Below are 10,595 nucleotides of genomic sequence, written 5' to 3'. Positions count from 1 at the left end.
AATCTGTCTTGTCAGGTTCAGACAGAAGTTCTCACTACTGCATCAGCCATCACATTAGAAGTTACACAAGAGTACACTTGTCTCAAATTAACTGTAGGTAAAATGCAAATTCAGATTGTTCTCACCTGATATTCCTCTTCGGTCTTCAAATCATTGGTCCAACCTGTCTTGTCAGGTTCAGACAAAAGTTCTCACTACTGCATCAGCATCAGTCAGCAGACACCTATTATAAACTATACAGACATCAGAAGTTACTCACTTGTCTCAAATAAGACCAAATAGCTGTAGCTAAAATGCATGATTGGAATTTTTCTCACCTAACAGATATTCCTCTTGGACCTTCAAATCATCTGATGTGGTCCAATGTCAGGTTCAGACAACAGTCTTCACTACTGCATCAGTCAGCAGGCACCTAACTATGCAGACATTAGAAGTTATACGCTTGTCTCAAGTAACGCCAAATAGTTGTAGGTAAAATGCAGAATTCAGATTTTTTCGCCTGATATAAACATTTTAATCTCAGATTTTACCAGTGAAGTTCGAGAGTCTTTTTTTTACCGCTCAACAACTGGTTAACGTGCATAGAAAAGTCCTGACCTGTTCTAGACCAAAACACCGCTTCTCTTGCAGTCAACCTCATGGCGGATTCTTGGTGTCTTTTCTACCTCCAAATATACCTTCCTGAGCACTATGTGACGTATATCATTACCCTGGATATGGGCTTCGATACTAAACAACTCTGTTACCGCCCCCCTCCCCACTCGAACTTACAGTCTGTCTCCTCTCCTTCCAAATCTATCACCTTGTTCATGTCATCCTCTTCACAAACGGTACTACCGTGTCCCCTCTGTCTGATCTTGGCCTTGTAACACTTTTGTTTTACATTGAAACGTATAGAATTTGACCAAAACCTACCGGACGACAACACAACCAAGTTTCAAGCAAAGCTGTTCAGGTCAGGGGTCACATAAAAGCGCCCATCAGCGGATTATGTATAAAATGAACCTCTTAATCAGATTGGTGTAGTTCTTCTATTTCTGGATCATTAATTTCACCCTCATTGAATAGTAATTGGTTGACCCATGCTCAAAGAACTTGTGTGGCCGTGGGTACGGTGGAAAATGAATAAACATTTGAATAAATGAAAGTGCCTTCCTATTACTGGACCACGCAAATGCGCCCTCATCGGTTACTTAACATAGTGCAGCGTTAACTCGTGGGGACAGTTGCCGCAACTTATTTTCGGATTTCTATCGTTTTGCTTCATTTCACTTAAAGAAGATTTACCTATAATGGTCCGGAGAGTATCTACGGCAATTTAAAGTACAACTTACCACCAAAGCGAACGTGGCGCGTCTTCCTGGGCGGAAATTTTACCCGCTCGTTCTTCCCAGTCCATGCACGGCACTCGCCATCTTGGAACGGCGTGTTTCACGTACAGGTGCTCGTGCCACCTGCATGCAATTATCATCAAAATTTTAATTCGATTAATAAACAATCATCACACATACAGGCCTAAAAACTACGATGATTTAATCTTACCTTGTCCGAAATTCTCCACTAAAACTCAACAAGAAGCCATAGGTGACAATCCTCCGTGAAGTTTTAAATTTTGCAACAAAAACAATCCCAAGCGTCAACGCCAGACCTACTGTGCAGACATGGCAACGGTTATACAATGAGGGCGCGTCACAACCACCTGCCATAGATACAATCAGACAAAGTTAGAATGGATTGCCCTTTGAAGCGTGGCCGATAGGGGGCGCCCTGGACTTTCAATCCACAAAAAAGTTGCTTTGGTCTGATCTACATGTACATCTGACCTGTAAACAGATTCCTCTGTCAAAGTTGATAAATTTTGACTGATGCCATCAATTATTCTGAAGGAATTTGCCTCTAGGCTATTTTGGAGACAACATGTCGCATGTTTGCAAACTTCGGACAAGTACCAACTATCACGGCTTCGATGAAAGGAAATGACTATTTGTTGACAAAACATTATAGAGTTCAAGAAGCCCATCCCAGACAAAAGTTCCTCCCCAGCCCAGGGAATCACGCTCTACTGCGTTAGGGATATTTCTAAAGTTGTCTGTTCATCCACGCCTGGCTGCCCCCATATGGGATAAACAGCTCAATAGAGCAACACAAAAAGCCCAGAAGCTGAGAAACTGGTTCAACGGCATCATACGCAGGTGGCTGGCTTGCCTGTCGCGACCTCAGCCTACAAACACAGACTTTTTACTCATTGTTGTAGCTCAAAAACTTTATGAAGAGACTCCCCAACTTGTTTCCTACATCCTTACTGGCTTGCTGATCATTTCTTGAGTTCCCCAGGAGTCCATAAGAAGACGAAGTAGTAGCCCAGACTGTTCACATCTCGACAGGTAAGTGATTTTGTTACCATGTGTTCTGTTTTGCCCTGTCCCCCTCTGGATGACCTCTATTGACTAGTACTGAACTACAGAAGAGTCAGGTGTGTTGGAACTGTTGACCCTTGAACATACATGCCACAGGAGGGGCGCGTCTATTGGTAAAAATCCAAGCCAACAACAAACGCGTTTTCAGCAAACTTTACAGACATAAAGGAGAGTTAATGAGATGTGTCTTCGGCCTGAGTAGTTAGACTTATTGCAGAAACCTTTCTACGTGTGAGGGTGGGGAAGCCTTGTCCGTGGGTGTCCTACAAGTGGTGGGGTGGGGGCAATATTTTGTAAATAGCATTCCAACGAACATATACAAGCATTTGTTTGACGTCGACAGAACTTTTAACAATTATATTTGTTTATACACAACGAAAAAAATGGTCGACGCTAGTGTATTCTATCTATCAAGGAGGTCCTTGATTCTATTTTTTTATGATAACCATTTCTCGCGTCACTGTTAGGATATCTTAACCTACCTTTGTTCCTAAGTTTCAAGAAACTAATAAGATGCATGAGTGGCGAAACGCGATCTAGAAATTTCTAAGAATAAAGGATGTAAGTTGACACAACACTAACAACTTTTATCCGGCCACAATACACACCCACATAGCACACCAGCTGTTTCTGTGTTTGTTTCTGGAAAGGTTCCTTATTTCGTGGAAATCGCGTTAAAAATCAGCGACCTCTGGGGGTGTGTGCCTTACCATACAACTGTACAGCAACATTGCTAACTAAGGCATGTCTCCCGTCAATCAAATCTGGGTCACAAAAGTTGACATCCAGAGAAAACACATCAAGATATCTGATATATGATTTTGATACAGATAATCAAACTATCTGTTGACACAAACGTATTCCACTTTCCCCGGACGCCATATAAAAATAAGCACATCAAATGACAAGTCTTCTAAACAGGTAAACAGACAGGGATTTATGTAAGAGCATGTCTCCAAACACATTTCGCCCCCGGCACATTCTCGGTAGAAGATCTCACAGGATAATTATGTACGGAAAATCTGCCCTATGAACCGTGGTAGGTTCGGTCTGCATCTCTGTCAACTTATATCCTGCCGCCATCTTGTTCTGTTGTCGGAACTCTAGCGTAGACGCTGAGCCTAAAAGCCGAGAGATCAAGGTATCTGTAGTACATTGTATTGAGAATTATCATTAAGAGGACTCACTTTGTAAAGAGATTGGACTGTGCCCTCATTGGTTGAGTTCAAACGTAGTTGTATCTCTACTGTTGCTCTTTTTGTCATTCTATCAACCTTTCCACAATCGAGTTCTATATGAGTACCAGGGGATTGGGCTAGTGTGACGGTATGTATAACAATTGGGTACTCTGCAATTGTCTGTCAATCCTAAACCCTGTCAGGCTGGGCTGCATGCGTAGGTGCGATGCTGAAGGAAAGATTGTAGTCGAGATATCTCGGGAATGTTTTTTTTTAATTCATGGAGTTTACGAATTAGTCGAATGAGATTGGCTAGTCTGATTTTGCTATTACGCTCCATAAAAGGAGGATAGTTATTATATACTAGACAGCATACAATCAAGTCACTTGGTCTAATTATATAAACCAGTGTTTTGACGTCCCCTCCCACCAATCGTTGATGGCAACACGTCCTACCCCGACTCATCAAATGATACCAGATACATGTGTATAAACAACTTCCTCATGATGTGACACGTACGGCCGGTCTCGTATCGTACATGTCGTAAGGGGGATTTCCGTTAAAATTTGAAAGTTTGTATGACATGGTTTTCCTTTTCAGATTCGTTAACGTTTTGAAGATTTGAATCACACACCATTGCGAATTAATGCTAACCATAATCATAACGTTTTGTATCATGGCAATGTGAATGATGCTATGATTACTTCCTCGCAAATGGGATTCAACTCGTTTTCTTCAAAGGAAATGTTGACATCGTTTTTCAATGCCCAGACGAAAACACAGTCATATACCACGTTCTTTGCATTGCTTGAACATCACATTTTGTCCTCTATACCACCTGTAAACCTGATGAAGATGGGGTATCCATCTGTTATGTAATAGTATGTTAACCTGACAATGTAGATATAGTACACAATGTAATTATAGTAAACGCATGACGACTAGGCCAGATTGCATAGCTTGTTAACGTTAGGCCGCAACATCTGTTATGTAATAGTATGTTTATCTGAAGTGTAACCGACACTGTTAACTGTTACCTGTTCCGAATTGTTGTGAGGGCTAGCCCTTTATAATAGCCTCCGGCTAGTTGGGCAGTCCTGGCTGTATATATTTATGTTTTATACAGTCTAATAAATCAAATCAAATCCATTGACACTTCTCTTCCAGACTGTACCTGCCCAGTTCTCCCCAGGAGCGCCACCATGCGGCCTCGTGTGAAGGCCAAGCTGGCGCACCATCGGCCGATGCTGGTTGGTGAGATGAAGCCCCTCCCCATGTTCGGCTCTCTCATCGAGAACAACGTGCTCACACCCGCGCACTTAGACAAGATCCTGCCAGACGACGAGCGAAAGGAACTGAATGAAAAGTGAGTGTCTTTTGCCTCCGTGAATAGTTTCACCAGGTTGGTAAGCTGAGTAAAGAGACTTTTTCTACACAACCATGTCTTTTACTGGTTCACATTGCATTGCAGCACAGTCAGAATTGAGGAAAGTGACAGACGGTCACCGAAACGTCGGCTGAATAAAATACTTGGTTGTAACTTGTGTAGAAAGAGTCTCTTTAATCTGAGTGTCCTTTGTTTTCACCAAAATCAAACCCACAAACCTATGTCAACATCCTATAGTTCTAGACGGGTGTACGATTGTAATTAACAACGGAAAGAAAGTCTAAAATGCCAGCCTCCTCCTCTCTCCAATGTGCAGGCTGTTAGACATAATACCGACAAGAGGCGACGCTGCTTTCACTGTGCTGGGAGAGGGCCTGGAAGCCAGTCTACAGGGTCATCTAGCGTACCTCCTCGACCCTGAAGGTACGTGTGTTTCCTCTCCTGCCTAACTTTTAACTCCGGATCCTAACAGACTCTGTTGCAGGATAACTGCATCTAGCCCATGTGGGTAAGAACGTACATAGCAATAAATATTATTCGTCATGTTTCAACATACATGTGTACCTGACACTACGGACAGCATTGAAACGACAGTAGTGCCGATTCTATTTGATTTACACTTGATACTTTTCCAACAAATGGAGATCGAGAAATGACTCAAGAATCCTAAAACTAAAGATATTATGCTCTCATAGGTAAAGAAGATCCTGATGAGAAGAAGGAGGAAGAAGATGGGAAGGAGAAGAAAACATCACCGAAGAAGAAGATTGGACAGCTTACCCGTCAGGTAGGTGTCATGGTGTATGCTGCCATAACTAGTACGGTTGTCACACAAAGCAGTGGTTTCATTGGGATTTGTTGCCAGCATGAGTGTCCTCATAAGATACAATATCAATAGACTTATTGTATTCCATTCGTCTTGTCCTGTGATGTAAACAATGAAAATTCACTATCTGTCGTATGTCCATTCATACGAAGCTTGAACAAAACCATTCCACGTAATTTGCGACCTGTTACATTTGAGTGTAAGAAACAAGAGACAGATGAAGCTGACTTTTCGATCAAGCCTCCTATTTATTTTCTTTTACATATTAACTAGATGTAATGTAACTCTGTGTAATTGTATGATGATATGTTATATGTTCTTATGTACTCCACCCTCTCCTGGAAGAATAGCTGTCAGCCATGGGTGGGCAGCTAAATGAGATTTTTTCCACAATAAACCACTCTTCTTGTCCCTGTCTTGGCGCAGATCTCACGTATGGGCAGCCGGTCCTCCATGCGTCCTGAGTCCCGTGAGCAGCTGACGAAGCACAAGGCGACCCTGGTGTCGGAGATGCAGCCGCTGCCGCTGTTCGGCCTGCTCATCCAGAACAACATCCTGTCACGCGACATGGTGGACGGCATCCTGTCTCCTGAGGACCAGAAGAAGGTCAACGAGAGACTGGTGGACATCTTACCGGACAGGTCAGCATGCGCCCTTCCCTCCTCCTTCTTCCCGTAGGGGATATCAGAGCGAGCGGCTGACTCCGAGCGCCCCTGGCTGCCCGGCCGCCGCCAGGCGATGTCCTTGGTGCTGAAATGGGGGTCCCAAAAACGGACGTATACGGGGGACGCGCTATACATAAATACAGGATATATGATGACTGTTTTGAGCAGAACGTGAGAAATATTTACAGAGTAAGCATACCCAACATTACCGCAACCTGCTGGTTTTTATTTGTGCATAGTCTCTACCAGACTAACTACGCTGGCTACATACAGGAGAATATTTTCCAGGGGAGTTTGGCCGCCTTGGTCGCGGAGGGAAAGAAACAACCTTCCGCGGCGGTACGCCCCTGGCCAGTTTTACTCTCCTTTTTGCCGAATTCTACGATCCGTATTACCGTAAAAAGGCCTGGTGGAGGATAACTTTTGCTTCAGTTTAAAACCCGTGTGCTACGTTTTTTTTTCCAGACCTGACTCAGCCTACAAGATGTTCATCTACGCGCTCCGGGGGAATGGACAAGGCCAGTTGGTAGAGGTGTTAGAAGGGGACATCAAACCTAACAAGTACCGACGGGAGTCGGATACAGGTATGTCTGCACTACTCCGCTTTTGGGACTATTCTATCCCTCAATAGCCTTTTCTCTCGAGTGTAAGCACCACAATCCTAATTCAAAAAGTTAGCAAAAGATATCTGTTTGTGCACATAATGACATCTCCTAACAGTGCTGCACAACAAAAACTGTTTTAAAAGGAGGGGAGAAACACGTAAGCTATATCAATGTTAGCCTTATAGTGTTCATCCATCTGTATGCAATAGACATAGTGTAGCACCTCTGTAGAATTTTAGTGTCTATACGACTCACGCAAACTACATGTACTGCGCTTAGCCCTCATGGGCATGAATGTGCAAATAAACATCATTGTCATTGTCTAAAATCAATGGTATTTCGCTTCCTTGCATATTTCATAAACTTAACAGATACTAGTTGCTTGACTTATAAAGATGCTTGTGAGCTGTCACAGTAACTATAACAATAGGGATAACAATATGACTGATCTTTTCTCAGGTGTAGATAAGACTCCAGCAAAAATGTCCCGTGATTCCATGGGAGCGGCTAAGTCGGCGTTCGAGTCCGTGTACGGCTCCAGGGAGAACGTGTTCGATGACGGGAAGAAACAGCCCGTCAGCCCGGGGCCTGGCTGGAAGAGTACGGCAACACCAGACCGCAGCCCAGGGTCCAGGTAACTTGAGTAACCAGTAATAGAAATACTCTTGAATGTTGTTCAATAGGAAAACGACATATTAAAAATACACGACTTCAACAAATGTTTGAATCTAAGCGTGAAACGTGTATGCCGTTTTTCTACCATGAGCGCCAAAGCAAATATGGCAATGGTATCGCAACTACCAGCCTAGCCAGCACGGTTCAATGCATATCATTGAATTGTCTTTTCAAGTATTTCTTGAGAAGAAACAGACTAGACAGAGTTTATTTTTGCTTAATTCAGAACCAAAGGCAGCCTAGTTCACTCATAGATCATGGTGTTTCCCTAGACCATCATCGAGACCATCGAGTACCAGCAAAGAGAAACCGGCCAGTCAGAGCAGTGAGGACGGCGAGGCGGCGGCCAAGAGGAAACTCAGCGAGTACAGCGCCACTCCGCCCCGCCAGGAGAGGGACTGGAAAAACGTGGAGAGGGACAATGAGGACCTACGGGTGGGTCAGGTAACATGGTGTACATGTGTTGTAAGGAAAAAGGGAGTAGTGTGGGTGTTTTACGCGTACATGTGCTGCATTGGGGGAAAAAATGAAGAAATGTTAATGGGAGTAAGAGAAAAGATATATAACAAGTTTGTTAAATGTACGTTTTCTTGCTAACATGATACCTTAACTACAGCTCGATATTATGACTTCAGAAACAGGCGCGTAGCTCTATAAAGACACTTGTGTTAACGACATTCTCCCCTCGTTTTAGCGGCGACGGTCTTCCATAGATGCCCGTAAACTGACGATGATTCGGACGGGGATGAAGGTGAAGCAGCGGCAGCTCATCTTCGCCAACAGACCCGCTATAGTAGACTCCATACAACTCGACTCTGTCCTGGACCACATGGTCAAGGTACGCAGGCACAAGTCTTGAAATTTTACATAAGGTTTTAGACCCAACAATTACGACCAATACTCCACAAAATACATACCGTGTGGTGCTATCCTTATACAAAAGTGCAGTCTGCACCCAACCAAAACGTACTTTCTACGCCAAAAAACAGTCACTCAAGCAACTGGATATGATTTTGGAAACCGTCAGACGTTTCATGATCAGGTAGAATCCACTACCTTTCGCCAGTGACACTAAATAACTGACAAAACGTCTGACCGTTTCCCAAATCATACCCAGTTGCTTGAGTAACTGTATTTGTCGTATCTTATTACCTGGATGCCTAACCTTCACCACCGTAACGTACTTTTTTCTCCTAACAGGAAGGTGAGTTCACGCAGTCCCAGGCTGACGACCTGCGGAAGATGCCGTTCCGCTTCACCAGGAACTCCCGTTTCGTGGACCTGCTGCTGACCAAAGGCTCGCACAACTACAACACGTTCTGTGACGCGCTGAGGGACTCCGACCAGCTGGAGCTGGCACGGGTCATGGAGCCCGGCAGGTGGACGGGAACAGGTAGGATTTTTTGTTAGATATCCTACTTTACTCCCATCCATCGCAGTCCTTTATGTCTGTATCTGTATAGCCGGTATAACCGCCCTTCGGCGTAACACACCATGTCCTCCGTATCCATTGAATAAAAAGTAATTTCAGTATAAGATACAGTCTTCCATATGCTTCTAAGGTGGTCGAAAACGCTTAGTATTTCAAAGGTATCACTTGACAGGCAAACATTGCAAAGCAATCAAACAGTACGTGTTGATCACAAGTGTCAAGTTGTACGAGTGGCCTACATTTGGACGTAAGAGAAATAAACAAAGCATTTTTAGACGTGTAATATTATGTCAAACATAGTTGCACATGTTCTCAGACGATGCTTATTACGTTTTTCTATCCAGAATATTCCCCGGCGAAACTTCCAGACCGGAAAGACGAACCTGCGGAAACGACTCCCAAGAAAAAGTGGAAGCCGAGTACAGTTTCTGACAAGTCTCCCGCCACGAAACGGAAGGAACTGCAGGAGAAATACGGCGCCGCGGAGAGCGTGCCCGACGTGCGGCTGGAGGAACAGAAAAGGAAAGCTAAGGAAAGGGAACTGAAAGAGAAGGCTGTTGCAACGGAGAAGGAGGAGACGGAGGAGAAGAAGAAGATGAAAGATGTCGGCGTTGGGAAAACCCCTCCGCCCGTGAGGAAATTTCAAACCGCGCCCCCGGTGGAAAAACTCATCGAAACGGAGGAGACCAAAACGGAGAAGGTGCCGAAATTGACGAGACAGTCGGGCGTGGAGGTCGGCGTCGGGAAGAAAGAGGAAGTAGATGGACCTGAAATAGAGTCAAAACCACCGAAGTCCCCACCGACAGACGTCAAAAGAAAAACTGTCCCAGAACGAAGCGCATTCGTCATGAAACCAGACAGCCCTCCACCCGTATCCGAGGTGGACATGAAAACGCCCAGTCCTACACCCAAAATTGCCGAGAAAACACCCAGTCCTACACGGGAAGTTGTGATGAAAACACCAAGTCCGCCACCACAAGCTAGTCCTAAGGCAGGGAAGAAGCACAGAAGTCCTCCCCCAGAAACTGAGTTGACCTTTAGTCCTAAGACGTATGGCGCAGAGTTAGAGTCTCCATCCCCTGTAAAGAAACCAACTCCTTTAAAAACAGTCCCTAAAACTCCGAGTCCACCCCCTGAAGTTCTTCTGGAGAGTCCCAAAAGCCCCCCGAAGTCCCTCTCGCGTCCAACAGTTGAGCTGGTGATTGAGGATGAGGAAGTGGAAGAGGAAGAAAGGCCTGTGACGATTGGCAAGGTGTTGGACGACAGGAAACGAAAGGCGGAGGAAATTCGACTGAAGATGCAGGAGAGGAAGAAGAGTCTGAAGCGCGAGGACGAAGAAAAAAGTATAAAGATCGTTTCAGAGTCTAACAGGTCGTCCCCAGGTAGTAATGGTGAGTCTGTGAGTAGCT

At 44.5% G+C, this 10,595-nt stretch overlaps 2 protein-coding genes across 2 annotated transcripts in view; both read left to right on the top strand.

Annotated features, from left to right (window-relative positions):
* The window catches only part of LOC109473361 (proline-rich receptor-like protein kinase PERK2), a 10,486-nt gene extending 9,515 nt beyond the window's left edge, over window positions 1-971 (top strand). The window contains exon 6 of the mRNA XM_019773225.1: window positions 898-971. Coding sequence (XP_019628784.1) covers window positions 898-971 — 74 coding nt within the window. The remainder of the gene's footprint in view (window positions 1-897) is intronic.
* An 852-nt stretch (window positions 972-1,823) lies between these two features.
* LOC109473360 (proteoglycan 4-like) overlaps window positions 1,824-10,595 on the top strand; it is a 12,979-nt gene continuing 4,207 nt past the window's right edge. The window contains exons 1-11 of the mRNA XM_019773224.1: window positions 1,824-2,384; window positions 4,764-4,962; window positions 5,300-5,406; window positions 5,679-5,770; window positions 6,236-6,450; window positions 6,940-7,058; window positions 7,539-7,713; window positions 8,027-8,189; window positions 8,449-8,592; window positions 8,955-9,147; window positions 9,531-10,589. Of these exons, the coding sequence (XP_019628783.1) occupies window positions 4,799-4,962; window positions 5,300-5,406; window positions 5,679-5,770; window positions 6,236-6,450; window positions 6,940-7,058; window positions 7,539-7,713; window positions 8,027-8,189; window positions 8,449-8,592; window positions 8,955-9,147; window positions 9,531-10,589 (2,431 nt within the window). The 5' untranslated portion in view covers window positions 1,824-2,384; window positions 4,764-4,798. The remainder of the gene's footprint in view (window positions 2,385-4,763; window positions 4,963-5,299; window positions 5,407-5,678; window positions 5,771-6,235; window positions 6,451-6,939; window positions 7,059-7,538; window positions 7,714-8,026; window positions 8,190-8,448; window positions 8,593-8,954; window positions 9,148-9,530; window positions 10,590-10,595) is intronic.

The sequence above is a fragment of the Branchiostoma belcheri genome, unplaced genomic scaffold, assembly GCF_001625305.1.
Source record: "Branchiostoma belcheri isolate BF01 breed outbred unplaced genomic scaffold, Haploidv18h27 scaffold3, whole genome shotgun sequence".
Taxonomy (NCBI): Eukaryota; Metazoa; Chordata; class Leptocardii; order Amphioxiformes; family Branchiostomatidae; genus Branchiostoma; species Branchiostoma belcheri.
The sequence above is the reverse complement of the archived record's forward strand: the minus strand, read 5'-3'. Positions and strand labels throughout refer to the sequence as shown.